Source organism: Myotis daubentonii, chromosome 21, assembly GCF_963259705.1.
Source record: "Myotis daubentonii chromosome 21, mMyoDau2.1, whole genome shotgun sequence".
In the NCBI taxonomy this organism is placed as follows: Eukaryota; Metazoa; Chordata; class Mammalia; order Chiroptera; family Vespertilionidae; genus Myotis; species Myotis daubentonii.
Genome location: NC_081860.1, coordinates 18,137,286 through 18,152,650, shown reverse-complemented (window position 1 = coordinate 18,152,650; position 15,365 = coordinate 18,137,286). Strand labels below are relative to the sequence as shown.

The 15,365-nt window shown below is 56.4% G+C and overlaps 1 protein-coding gene across 1 annotated transcript; it reads right to left on the bottom strand.

Annotated features, from left to right (window-relative positions):
• Positions 1-853: 853 nt before the first annotated feature.
• Positions 854-14,307, bottom strand: GABRA5 (gamma-aminobutyric acid type A receptor subunit alpha5). Its single transcript, XM_059678431.1, has 9 exons — positions 14,234-14,307; positions 9,635-9,753; positions 8,270-8,337; positions 7,924-8,144; positions 4,228-4,310; positions 3,366-3,512; positions 2,221-2,373; positions 1,906-2,111; positions 854-1,171 (listed from the first exon to the last, which is right to left on the bottom strand). Exons 1-9 carry the CDS (start codon positions 14,305-14,307, stop codon positions 854-856), a joined length of 1,389 nt encoding a protein of 462 aa, XP_059534414.1.
• Between the last annotated feature and the right edge of the window lie 1,058 nt (positions 14,308-15,365).

The window sequence follows — 15,365 nt, the reverse complement described above, 5'->3', positions numbered from 1 at the left end:
ACATCTTTTCTGTCGTTCTCACGGTCCAATTAGTAGGGGCAGTGGCATGAGAGGAGGGACGATGTTCATTCCTCCTTATTCTCCCCCAAAAAAAGAATTTTTTTTTTTTGGCAGTTAATTTGTTTTCCCCCTGGCGGGGGGGGGGGGGGGGCGGCAATAGTTTAATCTGTGAATCTAATTTGTCTGCGTAAATATTGGCCTATTCTATTTAGTGAAGTGAAGTCACGCGGGACTTTTTTTAATTTCCGAATAGTAAGATTTAGCAAAGGCGATTCGTTTTTGTACATGAATGCTCACGGTTTCCTTGGGAATGGAACGGAAAAAAGAAAAAGAAAAAAGATGTGCTCTTGGTGATCTCTGATTTTTGTTTTTTTGCAAGAATTTTGGTCAAGTAACAACCGTGAGCAGGTCCCTAGAATAGTTTTTTGCCTGGAAATTTTGGTATGAAATGCGTTGGATGTATAAAAAGTTGCATTGTCAGGTAACCCTTGGCATGGGGGGGGGGGGGGAATAGACCTTTCTTGCTTGTAAACTATCAGTGTCAGATTCTACGCGCGTCAGAGCCCTTCTGGCTTTCTAGACAGATCTCCGTTTCGCGTATCAACATGACATCTTCGAAACATCTGACGCGGCACATAGAAACCTCAAGGCAATCGTATTCGTACGCATTATTAAACATGCAAGAATTTCCTGAACGATGGTATCCTAGGATGGAGAATCCCTCTAAGATTAGCCCTTCTGGGGGAACCATTCCTCGGAAACTATGGCTCTCGGGTTTGAGAGTGAGAGGCTGACTTTTGGGGGGCGGGGGGGGGGAGGCTGACTGAGGGGGGTGGAGCCCCTACCACTCTATTTACTTGGACAGGTATGTCCACCAGTACGCGACGTTGAACAGGGCGAACAGGAGCGGGAACAGGAAGCGGGACACCTTGTCGATCTTGCTGACGCTGTTGTAAGTCTTCACTTCCCGCTCCTCGTCATCGGAAGAGATGGGCACGCGGACCGGGGACGCCTCCTCGCGGGCCTCGGGGATCGGCTCCAGGTGGGCCGGCACGCGTCCGATGGGCCCCAGGGGGATCTGCTCCCCCTGGGGGATGCTGGGCGCGCGGGCCGCCCTTCTCCTCCTCCTCACGGCGTACAGGCTTCGCCGGCCCTGGCGGCGTCCCCGCCGCTGCAAAGGAGAGCGAAAGCGTGAGGGCGTGCCATTGGCGGGCGAGAAAGAGGGAGAGCCGGCAGCGGACACCCCGGGGCGTGGGGGTGCCACTGGACGGCGGGTGACGGCGTTGGGGGTGGAGGGGAAGGACCGGGGACAGCTGGTGGCGCTCTCTATCGTGACGGGGCCCGGGTCACACAGGCGGACCCGTCACAACGCCCAAAGGTGCCCTTCGTCTGCGGGTGCCCCACACACTGGGGTGCCGCTCTGCACGGATGAGACGGAAGGCAGGGGGCCCGCCGCAGGGCATGACTGGCATGCGGGGTGCTGAGTGGGGACACACTGTCCTCTGGAATTTTCTTTGAAAGGCGTCAAAAAATACGATGGAGTGATGGATGGATTGAGGCTGGGGGGATGGATGGATAGGTAGATAGATGATAGATGATAGATAGATAGCCCGGCCGGCGTGGCTCAGTGGCTGAGCATCAATCTAGGAACCAGGAGGTCACGGTTCGATTCCCGGTCAGGGCACGTGCCCAGGTTGTGGCTCCACCCCCAGTGGGGGGCGCGCAGGAGGCAGCCGATCCATGATTCTCTCTCATCATGGATGTTTCTCTCCCTCTCCCTTCCTCTCTGAAATCAGTATATATGTGTGTGTGTGTGTGTGTGTGTGTGTGTGTGTGTGTAGATATCGTGTTTGTTTTTTTTTAAGAGAACCTGGAAGAAGAGAGGAAGGAGGAAGGGATCGGTACCCTGTTTCTGCCCGCGTCGCCCTGGCCGTCCCAGGCCCAGCTCCTCTTGGTGAAGTAGTTGACGGTGGCAAACTCGATGAGCGCCGAGAACACGAAGCCGTAGCACACGGCGATGAACCAGTCCATGGAGGTGGCGTAGGACACCTTGGGCAGCATGTTCCGGGCGCTGATGCTCAGCGTGGTCATGGTCAGCACCGTGGTCACCCCTGGAGGGGCGGGAGCGGGCACGGGCTCAGGGCCGGCACCCGGGCCCCACGCGGCACCCGGGCGCGACGGGCGCGGGTGGCAGGAGCGGGCGGGGCCCGGCCGACTCACCGAACACGGAGCGGGCGGGCACGGACTCCCGGTTCACCCAGAAGGACACCTGGGACAGGATGACGGTCATGACGCAGGGCAGGTAGGTCTGGGTGAGGAAGTAGCCGAGCTTCCTCTTCAGGTGGAAGTCCGCGGTCAGGACGGTGAAATTGCCTGCGCACGAGAGAGGGAGCCGTCAGTGCCCTGGGATCCCCCCCCATCTCCAGGGCGTGTCCTGTGCCCCGGGGCCTGCCCTCTCGGCACCTCCTTTCCAAGGAGTGAGTGTTTGTAAGGTTCGGGCAAAGGAGGGGATGGAAAACCCATCGGTTTCTTTGTTTTTAATTAATTTTTTTTTAAAGTTTGTTGATTTTTTTATTTTTTAATAGATTTTAGTGATGTCAGAGAGGAAGGGAGAGGGAGAGAGAGAGAGAGAGAAACATCCATGATGAGAGAGGATCATGGACCGGCCGCCTCCCGCACGCCCCCCACTGGGGATGGAGCCCGCGGCCCGGGCCTGTGCCCTGACCGGGAGTCGAACCCTGACCTCCCGGTTCCTAGGTCCACGCTCAACCACGGAGCCACCCCGGCCGGGGCCGCGTGTGGTCATTTTATAAATCCTGTGCCCCCCCCCCCCCAGCCTCTGAGGCGCCTGCCCTGAGGCTGCCTTTCCCGGGGAGATCGGATTTCTGTCTTTCTAATCCCCCGCCCCTCTGTGCCCCTCCACCCGCCCCGTGGCCAACGCTGCTGCCAACGGGACTGAGGGTTTGGCCTCTCAGACAGAACCGGGCACATCCCAGTGCCCTGTGGTGGGTGGAGGGGTCGGGAGGCTCCGAGGGACTGGGGGTGGCCGCCCCCCACGGGCTCCGTGCCTGCCCTGGGGCCTCTCCCTCACCCCTGTCTGCCCCGAGTTCGGGCACTTCCTTGGCGATGCCCCCGGGCCTGCTCTGGCTCTGCCTGGCCCTGTGGGCGGCCCGCGGGGACCCCCGTTCATCCCCGAGAACGAGGCGGCGCTGACGGTGAACTGGTGAGGAGCCGGGGCTGGGGGGAGGGTGTGGCCGCGTCTCCGTGGCCCCTGGGTCTGCGGGCCGACTGACCGCTGTGCCCACCCTCCCACCCCCCACGGGCGAGGGGAGAGCGTGGCGCCCAGCCCGCCCGCCGGGACTCACCCACGCTCGTGGAGCAGCTGCCCGAGTGTGTCTCGAACCCCGTCAGGTAGTACTGGTTCAGCCGGGAGCCGTCCTCAGCCACAGCCAGCCCGTTGGTGACGTTGTTGTCCAGCCACACGTAGGTGATTTCCTCGCTGGTGTACGCGTCTGGGGTCGGGGGGACAGGGAGAGCAGCATAAACAGGACGCCACCCGACACCGGGCCCGTCCGAAGGAGCCAGAGGGACGGTAGAAAGCCCCAGTCCAGCCCGGCCGCGTGGCTCAGGGGGTGAGCACCGACCTGGGAACCAGGAGGTCAGGGTTCGATTCCCGGTCAGGGCACAGGCCCGGGTCGCGGGCTCCATCCCCAGGAGGGGGCGTGCAGGAGGCAGCCGATCCATGATGCTCTCTCATTGATGTCTCTCTCTCTCTCTCCCTCTCCCCTCCTCTCTCTCTCTCTGAAATCAATAAAAACATTTTTAAAATTTATTTTATTTTATTTGCTAATCCTCACCTGAGGATATTTTCCCATTAATTTTTTTTTTTAGAGAGAGTGGAAGGGACGGGGAGAGACAGAGAGAGAGAAGCATCAATTGGTTGCCTCCTGCATGAGCCCCTACTGGGGCTGGGGAGCCTGCCACCGGAACCGTAATCCCGGCCTCCGACCGACCATCTCTCAGGGGAGCCAGGCAGGCGGCTCTGTGAGGGACCGACCTGGGCATTCATCCCGCCCATCCCCGCCCCTCCTGCCGGGGGCCGACAGTTCCGTCCGCCCCCATCCCGCCTCGCCGCCCCTCACCCCTCGTCCCTTTAGGACCCCTGTCCCTGCCCCTCTCCCTTTCTCTCTGAAATCCATACAAACACATTGAAAAAGGAGCACTCACAGCTTCCGAATTTCAGGGAGCAGGTGTGCTCGTCCATGGGGAAGTTGTAGAGCTGCATGGGGCAGTCGGCAGAGATGGTCAGGCTGCGACAGAAGAGAGAGAGTCATGAGCCTCCGGCCTCCTGCAGGCCCCCCGCCCTGGGGATCCAGGAAAATTCGACTGGAGGACAGGTGCCTGCCTACCTCATTGTCTCTGATGGAGAGACTGCTCTGATAGACCCAAGAGCTTCTGGCTACACATAGATGATGCGTTTCAAGTACTGCCCCAGCATAAGACGTGCAGAACACGTCTGTGATGTCCTTCAAGCAAGTTACCGATGGTCCTGCGCACCTATATGGTACCATCTGCTTAAGCTAGAACTCAGAGGCCGCGCTCAGCCAATTCCTGCGCAAACACGATCCTTTGCTGCCCTCCCGTGGCCATTTGGAGGAATAACACTTTGTGTCTGTCCGCGGTGTGCTCACAGACACACGCTAGGACCCAGTTAAACACTTCTAGTTTCGTGTGGATAATTTACTCGAAATGTTACCCAAACACGTGTAACACGTAGACAAGTCCCTTCAAGTAAGTGACTGATTCTACTGGACACCTGCCTGGGACTATAGGCTATTATTATACCAGAACTTAATACCTGCTGTCTGCGGAGTCCTGCGCATAAATGATCCTCTGCTGCCCTCCTGTGGCCATTCTGGAGAATTGCACATATTACCAGTTTTCCCATAGAGAAACATAGACTGTACCGAATTGGAATGAATTAAAAAACAACAAACCCCTAGCTGGTTTGGTTCAGTGGATAGAGCGTCGGCTTGCGGACTGAGGGTCCCGGGTTCGATTCTGGTCAAGGGCACATGCCTGGGTTGTAGGCTCGTATGGGGGCGTGCAGGAGGCACCTGATCAACGGCCCTCTCTCATCATCGATGTTTCTATCTCTCGCTCCCTTGCCCTTCCTCTCTGAAATCAATTTTTAAGTTTTTAAAAAGAAGGACCAGCCCTAGCCAGTTTGTCTCAGTGGGTAGAGCATCAACCTGTGGACCAAAGGGTCCCGGGTTCGATTCCCATCAAGGGCATGTGCCTTAGTTGCAGGCTCCTCCCTGGCCCCGACCTTGGTCAGGGCTCCTAGAGGAGGCAACCAATTGATGTGTTTCTCTCACATGGATATTTCTCTCTGTCTCTCCCTCTCTCTTCCATTCTCTTCAAAAATCAATGGAAAAATATCCTCAGGTGAGGATTAACAAAACAAACAAACACAGGAAGAAAGCAAGATTTACCGAATATATCTTTCGGTGCCATATTTACCCAGATAAATACAGATACAGAAAAAGATAAAGATATAGATGCTCATATGTGTATATACTCACAAACGTACTAGTTCCTAGTTAAAAACTTCTAGTTACATACGGACGATTCATTTCAAATACCACCCCAGAATAAAACGTGTATAATGCCCTTCAAGCAAGTTACTGATTATGCTGCACACCTATATGGAACTATCTGCTCATTACCCTAGAACTTAAAGGACGCGCTCAGCCAATTCCTGCGCAAACACGATCCTCTGCTGCCCTCCTGTGGCCGTTTTGAGGAATAACACTGTGTCTCTGTCCGCGGTGCTGAAGCTCGGGGCGGAAATCCCTGGTTCTGCTTCCAAACCAGGCGGAGCCAGGTCCGACGGGAGGACAAATGCTTGCCTGCCTCGCTGTCTCTGATAGAGAGACTTCCCTCCCACCCAGGACTCAGGACACTCACGGGCACTGACCCCAGAGCTGCCCCTTCGGAGGGGGTGGAGGCAAGGGGGGATCCGGTCACCGCCTCCCAGCTCACCTGCTCCCCAAGGAAAAGGTCTCCTATTTGGCATGTCCCCTCAGGCACGTGGTCGCCCCCTACTGCCCGGGGTTTTCATGGCAGTGAAATTGAAACTGCCATGCGATCAGCACCAGAAATTCCAGCTAGAAAACCACACAAAATGGGCAGTGCTGGGTTCTGCACCTCTCCCCTACCCAGCCCTGCAAAGGAGGCCTGGGGCACTGCTGGGCAGGGGTGCCCTTTAACCGTGTTTCAGCCACCCTGCCTAATATATCTGTTGGTGCCATGTTGTTGTTTTTTAAAGATAACAAACTATGAATTTCTTTTATTATATTTTTTTTTGGTTAATCCTCACCCGAGGATATTTTTCCATTGATTTAGAGAGAATGGAAGAGAGAGGGAAAGAGAGAGCAATAGCGATGTGAGAGAAACACATCCATTGGCTGCCTCCTGCAAGTGCCCCGACCAGGGCCTGGGCCGGGGAGGAGCCTGCAACGGAGGTATGTTCCTTGGACCGGAATCGAACCCAGGACCCTTTGGTCTGCAGGCCGATGCTCTATCCACTGAGCCACACAGGCTAGGGCTGTTGGTGCTGTTTTTAACTAGACACTGGTGTGTTAATGTCTGACAATAAAGACAGGTAAAGATATACTTGCTTATGTGCGTATATGCTCATACACTCCCAGTGCCTAATTCCAAACTTCCGGTGGCATCCGGACAATTTATTTTAGATCCTACACAGGAATAAAACCTGTAGAACATATATGCACTGTCCTTCAAGTGAGTGACTCATTATACTGCACACGTCTAGGGATCCACATACTTCTTACAGGAGACTTGACGCTGTCAGCACATCCCCGGGCAAAAATGACCCTCTGCTGCCCTCCTGTGGCCATTCTGGGAAACAACACCTTGCACCTCTGTCCAACGTGCTGAACTCCCAGCTAAAGCCCCGTGACCACGACCAAACATTCTACCCCCCTCCCCCCTCCCGAAACCCCCTACAAAGCCAGCTACAGGGATGAAGGACCGGGCCCAGGTTCTTCCCAGGCAGTGCCCGGAGCCTCCTCTGTCTAGACCAGTGGTTCCCAGCGTGGGGCACACACCCCACAGGGGGCAGTTTGAGTGTTAAGGGGGGCAATTGGAGAATAAGTTATTCGCCACGAATGTTTTGCATTTCTTATGGTTCTAGGGGCCTCATGGACAGTCTAAAAATATATATAGTGACATATTTATGCATCTCAGTTCTGTATTATGTTTGGAAACTTTACTTGCTATTTTTTCCTATCCCGTCATATTATTATTATTATTATTATTATTATTATTATTATTATTATTGAAACAATTCCTTAGCAATGTCTTCCTCAGTTCGTCCACTGGCCTTTTGTTCTTTCTCACTCTCTCTCTCTCTCATGGACGCCATGTTCTTTGGAAGCTCGTTTAGACCAAGCTCACGGCCTCTGAGGCTCCTCCGTGTGAATAGGAGCTCGCTTTGTGAATAATAGGAATCCTGTGTCGGGGGAGGGGGCATCAGGATGGTAGCGAGGCTTCGGTGGGGCGTGGCCACAGCAAGGCTGGGAACCACTGCTCTAAGGTGACCCTGTCCCCCCATTGCCCCTCTGCCCTGTGCCCCGGCCCCCTGCCCACCCCACGCTGCACCCCGTATCCCTGCCCTGTGACGTCTCCACCCCCATCCTGCGCTGCCCATGATAAGCCCCCGTTATAATTCCTGCTGCACCTGCACTGCGCCCCTTGCCCTCCTCTTATGATCCCTCCCTGAGGACCCTGCACGCTCCACCCCGGCTCCACACTCCCCCTCCCCGCGCCCTCCCGTGGTGCCAGGCCCGCAGCAGCCCCGCAGGACGGACGGACGGAGGGACGGGCGGACGGGCTCACCGCATGGTGTAGAGCAGGGTCCCGTCCGACTCCAGCCGCAGCAGCTTGTTGGGCGTGGTCGTGTTGTGCACGACGGACTTCTTGCTGTTGTGGAAGTAGGTGTCCGGGGTCCAGATCTTGCCGGCCATCAGGTTGTTGAGCGACAGGCTATGTATGGGCCCCTCGAACTGCAGCCGCTCATCATTCCAGCTTTGGCGGAAGAACACGTCGATGGTGTATTCCTGTGGCAGAGCCGGAGGGTGGGGGAGAGAGGGGGGGCATAGGTGAGGTCACAGCTCGGGGAGCCCCTCCCCCGATCTTTGTGTTTATCCCCCGGGGCCTGGCGGGGGACCCGACCCGCACCTACCATCTGCGTGTCGGACACCGGGCCAATGCTGGTCACCAGGATGTCGGTGTTCACCACGGTGGTCCACTCTGAAACAGACGCAGGTGCCTGAGTGACCGTCACCAGGGTCCAGCCCTCCGTCCAGCCCAGGGCGCCCGCCTCGCCCGGCCACCCCCCTGAGCATCGCTACCGTCCTGATGCCCGCCCCCCTTCCCCACACGGAATTCTTATCCACAAAGGGAGCTCCTGTTCACCCAGAGGAGGCCTCAGAGGCCATGAGCTCGGTCTAAACAAGCTGCCAAAGTACATGGCGTCCACGAGAGAGAAAAACAAAAGGGCGAAAGGACAGCGGACGGAGTGAGGAAGGACTCACTAAGGAATTGTTAAAAAATAATAATAATAATAATGTGAAGGGACATGAGAAAATAGCAAATAAAGTTTCAGAACACATCACAGAGAACTGAAATGCATAGATGTGTCACCATATATATGTACAGACTGTCGAGGGCAGTGATGGCGAACCTATGACACGCGTGTCAGAGGTGACACGCGAACTCATTTTTTTGGTTGATTTTTCTTGGTTAAATGGCATTTAAATATATAAAATAAATATCAAGAATATAAGTCTTTATTTTACTCTGGTTGCAAACATCAAAAAATTTCTATATGTGACACGGCACCAGAGTTAAGTTAGGGTTTTTCAAAATGCTGACACGCCGAGCTCAAAAGGTTCGCCATCACGGGTCTATGGGGCCCCTAGAACCTTAAGAAATGCAAAACATTCACGGTGAATGACGCATCCTCGAGCTGCCCCCCTTAAACATCCAACGGCCCCCCTGTGGGCGTGTGCCCCACGCTGGGAACCCCTGGGCTGGAGGCTGCTGTCACACTTGGCGACCAGGGGAGATTTCTAACGCGTTTGTTACATGTGGAGGCTTGACCACCACCCAACGAGGAGGCAGGAGACAGCACCCATCCCATCCAGAAGGAACACGGCCCGGCCGGCAGGGCTCAGAGCTTGAGTGTCGCCCTAGGAACCAGGAGGTCAGGGTTCCATTCCGGGTCAGGGCACAGGCCCGGGATGCGGGCTCGATCCCCAGTAGGGGGCGTGCAGGAGGCGGCCGATCCATGATTCTCTCTCATCATGGATGTTTCTCTCTCTCTCTCCCTCTCCCTTCCTCTCTGACATCAATAAAAATGTGTATATGTATTAAATTTTAAAAAAAGAATGTTCTGGGGAAGAAGGGAGCTTCTTGCATCTGGAAAGTGCTGTCGAAGGAGGCTGGAGCCCTGGCGGTGTCCGGGAGCTCCGGGAGGGGCTGCTGGCATCTCCTGGGAGGTGACTGGAGACGGAGGGTCGGGCCCCAGCCAGGGAGCGGCACTCACCTCCGAAGCCGGGGCGCAGCCTCTTGTCGTAGCCCTCCAGGAGCCCGTCCAGGATGCGGGTGTACATGGTGATGTTGTCCTCGGCCTTCTCTTCGGAGTTGGGCGGTGTCTGCAGAAAGCTTTGGGAACAGAGACACAAAAGGGTTCTGGCTCCTGCCCATCATTTCTTTCTTCTTTTTTAAAAAACATTATTTTTACTGCCCGGCCGGTGTGGCTCAGTGGTTGAGCCTTGATCTAGGAACCAGGAGGTCACGGCTCAATTCCCGGGTTGCGGGCTTGATCCCCAGTTCTAGTCGGGGCACGTGCAGGAGGCAACCAATGGATGTCTCCCTCACATCAATTGTGTTGCTCCCTGTCCCTCCCTCCCTCCCCCTCTCTGAAAAGCAATGGAGAAAGTACCCTCAGGTGAGGATTACCAACACTTTAAGGGGAGCTTTCCCAGCTCCGAGCCAGCTGTGGGCCCCAAGGAGTCAGCCCTCGGCAGCTGGGGGGACAGCGGAACCCCGGAACCTCCTAAGGGCTGGCCGCGGGGTCCCGGCTCTGCTGGCTCTACTTTCTCTGGGGGGATTGGCCGAGAGCTGACGGCAGCATCCAGGACGGGTGCTGGGCGGGACCCATGTGGGCCTGCCTGCTCCTCCCCGGTCCTGGACGCGGGCCCCTGTCACCCGTCGCCTCTGAACAGATCAATTCCCTTCCGATCGAGGAGGGTGGCAGTTCTGTGGGTCTCCCTGCCACACCCCCGTTCAGATGCGACCGCGTGAAGCTCTAAGAAGCTAACGTTCAGTCCCGTTGGTGCGGGGCCCCGACGCAGCTTTCTCCTCCGAGACTCACCTCTCAGAGCACTAAGTGCGCCCGGCTGGTGGCTGGGGGCGGACCATGAGGCAAGAGGCACCCGTTTGATTCCCAGTTGGGGCTCATAGAGGAATCAACCAATAAGTGGAGAAGCAAGTCGATGTTTCTCTCTTTCCTCTCTCTCCCCCTCCCGCCCTCCCTCCCTCTCTCTCTCTCTCTCTCAAATCAATAAATGAAAAAGAAAGGGAGCCCTAGCTGGTTTGGCTCAGTTGATAGCACGTTGACCCACGGACTGAAGGGTGCCGGGTTCAATTATAGTCAACAGCACCTGCCTAGTAGCAGAGTCATTCCCTGCCCTGGTTAAGGTGAGTTTGGGAGGCAATCAATGGATGTCTCTATCTATCTATCTATCTATCTATCTATCTATCATCTATCTATCTACCTATCTATCATCTATCATCTATCTATATCTATCTATCATCTATCTATATCTATCATCTATCTATATCTATTTATCTATAATCTATCTATATCTATCATCTATCTATCTATCTATCTATCTATCTATCTATCTCTATCTATCATCTATCTATCTATCTCTATCATCTATCTATCTATCTATCTCTATCTATCTATCTATCTATCTATCTATCTATCATCTATCTATCTATCTATCTATCTATCTATCTATCTATCATCTATCATCTATCTCCCCCTCCCTTCCACTCTCTCTCTTAAAAAAATCAATGGCAAAATATCCTCAGGTGAGGATTAACAACAAATTTCACGCCGCGTGTCACAGCCGTGGAGAGGACGGGCCCTCCCCGGTCACAGAAAGCAGAGCGTGTGCCCCCACCAGGGCCAGGGATCGAACCCGCCACCGAGGCACCTGCCCTTGACCAGGAATCAGACCCACGACCTCTGGGAGTGAGGGCCGGCGCCCTAACCACTGAGCGGCCCCGGCCAGGGCTTATGACAGTGTTTTTAAAGGGGGCACGTTCAGCAGTGATGTCCTCGTTTCTGGGGGAAGGAAAAACACACACCACATCCTTTGAGCCTCGTCCTACCAGGAACGGAGCTGCGGACACAATTAGGGGCGCGTTTCTCGGCCATGTTCTCTCTGCCTCCGCGGACAGCCATGTCTGATTTACATAATTGGGATCAATAACGGCCGTGGCGGCCCCGGGTTCGCGCTCACTTACTCGGGGAACGTGGCCGGACTGGCTGTAAGCGGCGGCTGATCTGTCTCCCTAAGTGGCATTTCTGGCTGCGCCTTCTCTCCCCGCCCCCCCCCCCCCCCAGTATTTAATTACTTCTGAGAAATGTACCTCCGGCCGGCTCGTCTGTTACTTTAAACTCATTAAGTGAGCACCTCGAAAGGGCACCGGTTGGTGAGCTTTGTCCTCAGAGCGTCCAGGACACACCTCTCGGGCCCACCGTGTTCAACAACACGATGTAAGAGGGCCCCGGCCGGTGTGGCTCAATGGACAGAGCTCGACCTGTGGACGGAAGGGTCCCGGGTTCGATTCCCCAGCGAGGGCACCTACCCCTGCTGCAGGCTCCATCGCTGGCCCGAGCTGGGCCACGTGCAGGGGGCAGCCAATCGATGTCTCTCTCTCTCTCTCTCTCTCTCTCTCTCTCTCTCTCTCTCTCCTCCCTCCCCTCCCCTCTCTCTGACAATTAAGGGAAAAATATCCTCTGGTGAGGATTAAAAGCAAACAAACCAACCATTCCCTGGCCATTGTTTTGTGGACCCACCAATGAATGGCCAACTGCTCTTCCAGATACAACGGAGTGCGGCCGGCCGACCCTTCAGGGCTGACCCTCACCCCTTCCCCTCCCCCAAATCCTCGCCAGGCCCCCCAGACAGAGATCGCCCGACTTTGTTGCTGCAAAGACTGAGAATGAAGTGCCCCTGGGTTCCACTTGTCACGGGCTCTGCCCTTCGGCTCTGAAAACCCGGTGCGATGACTACAACTACAATAGGGCTTCCAGTGAATGGCCTGGCTTCCTTCCCCTCGCTGGCCCTCCTCTGCGGCATTGTGTTGCCTGGTATACGGCCCCTGTGTGTGTGTTTCTGTGTCTTTGTTAACACTCACCCGAGGATATTTTTCCACTGATTTTTTTTTTAGAGAGAGAAGAAAAGAGAGAGGGACATGTCGATGTGAGAGAGACATGGTGATGGGTCGTCTCCTGCGCGTGCCCGGACCAGGGCTGGGAACGAACCTGCAACCCAGGTGCGTGGCCCCTTCACGGGGTCTCGAACCCAAGACCCTTTGGTGCTCAGGCCCACGTTCTAACCACTGAGCTATTCTTTTTTTAAAATTATTATTATTGATTTCAGAGAGGAAGGGAGAGGGAGAGAGAGAGAGAGAAACAATCCACGATGAGAATCATGGATCGGCTGCCTCCTGCACGCCCCCCTAGTGGGGACCGAGCCCGCAGCCCGGGCGTGTGCCCTGACCGGGAATCGAACCCTGACCTCCTGGTTCATGGGTCAACGCTCAGCCACTGGGCCACGCCAACCAGGGCAACACAATTATTCCTACGTCCCTTTCGAGTAACAAGCAAGTGAGAGGAGCCGTATCAAAGACGAGACATCTACCGGGGCTTTTGCACGCAGAGGTGAAGACCTCTCTTTGGTGGGGGCTGAAGGACCCCCGCCACCCCCCCCCCGGGCTCAGGGGTGTGAAACCCGGCTCCCTGCTTTGCTAGATGCCCCCTCCCTGGACAGGACAGGCTCCAGCGCTGAAAACACAAACCCCACTTACCACGGCCGTCTGAGTCCGAGGTGTTCATTGTGGGGAAATGTGTGACAGCGGATGAGAAAGTGAATTGGAGATGAGTAAGCCGTCGTGCCTTTTCATAATAGCCACCCATGTGTAAATCATACATTTCAAGGAGTTTATGATAACAAAGCATTAGGCTCGGGGAAAAAAATCATCGCGCCAAATTGAAGGTGAAGTAGGATCCCCATTGCATACATAAATATGCATAAAAAATATGCAGAGAAGCAAGAGGGGAGAAAACACACGAAAATAGGAAGGATGCTGGCTGCTGGGTGGTGGGATTAAGGATATTTCCCCCACCCCCCCCCCTGTTTTTATACATCAGTCTGTGGCTCACGCGTGCATGTGCGTGCGCACACACACAGGAGGTATTGTTTCCGGATGGGCGGTCGCTCTGACCTCTCCCTGCAGGGTATTCAGGACCCCGAACCCCGGGTTCTCTCGGGAGATGGGAGGGCAATGTACCGCCGTTCCGTGGAAGCTTCCAGAAACCAACAGCCACCACTCCGTGGCGCGGATGACCTCAGGAAGCCACCAAATTAGAGGAGAAAGGAAGCATTGTCGCTGCTAATGGTTGCGGCCCTGGGCCCATTACCTCCCATTTCAGACCCGCATGCACCGGGGACCGTAATAGCTGCCTCCCGTCGCTGCAGAGGGCAGATGCACCACCGTCCGCCCCGCCGACTCTCAACAGCGAGACGCACGGATGTGCGCGTCCCTCAGCCCTGACATGGGTGCCGTCTGCCAGTAAACAACCTAACGACCCCATGTGCCCCGGGGAGATGTGTACGTGGGGTGCGTTTTCACTTACACACACATGTTCCCTGGGGAACACGGGGGGGGGGGACACCGTGGTGGTCAGCTGGGGTGGGGAGTGGGCAAGGAGGCTTTTGTGTGTCTACCGCCCACCGGAGGGCGCGGGGCGGCGAAGGGGGCGAGCAGACGCCACTGGGCGCGTCTCTGAAAGGCGAGGGCGCCCCCAGGACACCTGAAGGGGGGAGCGCTCAGGACCACTTACCCGCGGCGGAAGTCCAAGTTCAGGAACAGGTAGAGGACCAGCAGGGTCTTGAGCATGGGCATCTTAAGAGCCATCTTGGCGGACGGAGAGCCGCAGCTCCCACCGCAGCCTCAAGCTGGGAGGGACACAGAGAGGGCACCCCGTAAACACCCACGTTTCCTGCTCCCCTTCCTGCAATCAGCTCCTGCTCCTAACACACACGACTGACCCAGAGGGCACCCGGCTGCCCTCCCCCCGGGCACGGCTCGCGTTGGGCACCAAGAGAAATGCCCGCCTGGCCTCGTGTCCCCGCGTCTCTAGGACTTTGTTTTACCTCGTTAGCGTGTTACCAGCTGCCCCCCGCTCTCCGTCCTCAGTGCTGGACGGATGGAACTGGGTTTTGCTGAGCGAGCCACGTGGGCTGGCGCTTACCTTTCTGGAATCAAGGGCAGCAGACGACGCCTGGTCCCGCCAGATGGGGAGAGAGAGTCTGTGAAAGAGGGAAAAGGAGAAGGAGAAGAAGAAAAAAAAGGCACGTTTAGGAAACCAGGCTATCAGGGTCGGGATAAAACCCAACTGCAGGTCAGGGAGGCGGCCCCTTGTCAGTCGGTCCCCAGGGAGGAAAAACTTCACGGCGCCCACCCGCGCGTATTGCGGGGGGAGGGGGGTGTCGCTCGGGGTCTGTGCTGGGCTGTCAGACACGCATCCGAAATCCAGGCAGGCGGTCCCTCGGGCGCTGCAAGTAAACACCGAGCGAAGGAGGCGCCCATCTCCCAGCCTCTGCGCATAGGGCCGGGGGCGCGCGCAGCCCCCCTCGGGTTCCCAGGGCGCACGTTCCCCAAGGAGACCCCAGGCAGCTCTGGATGTGGGAACCGCACAACAGGTTCCTCGACCTCAGACACAAGCGAAGCCCCTCGTGCCCAGAAGGGCAGGGCGCCCGGGTTCCAGGCGGTGGGCGCGCGGGGTGGAGGGGGGAGGGAGAGGGGGGTTGTCGCCTGACCCGGGCTGGAGTCCCCGCAGCGAGCACGCGGCGCTGCCATCCTGGGCGGCACCTCGAGCTGCCCCTCCGCCCAGAGCCCCCCAGGAAAAAGGCTGCGCTCCCCCAGTCCCCGCACCGTCTCGGGGGCTCGCGGGGAGAGCGGGGCGCCACTGC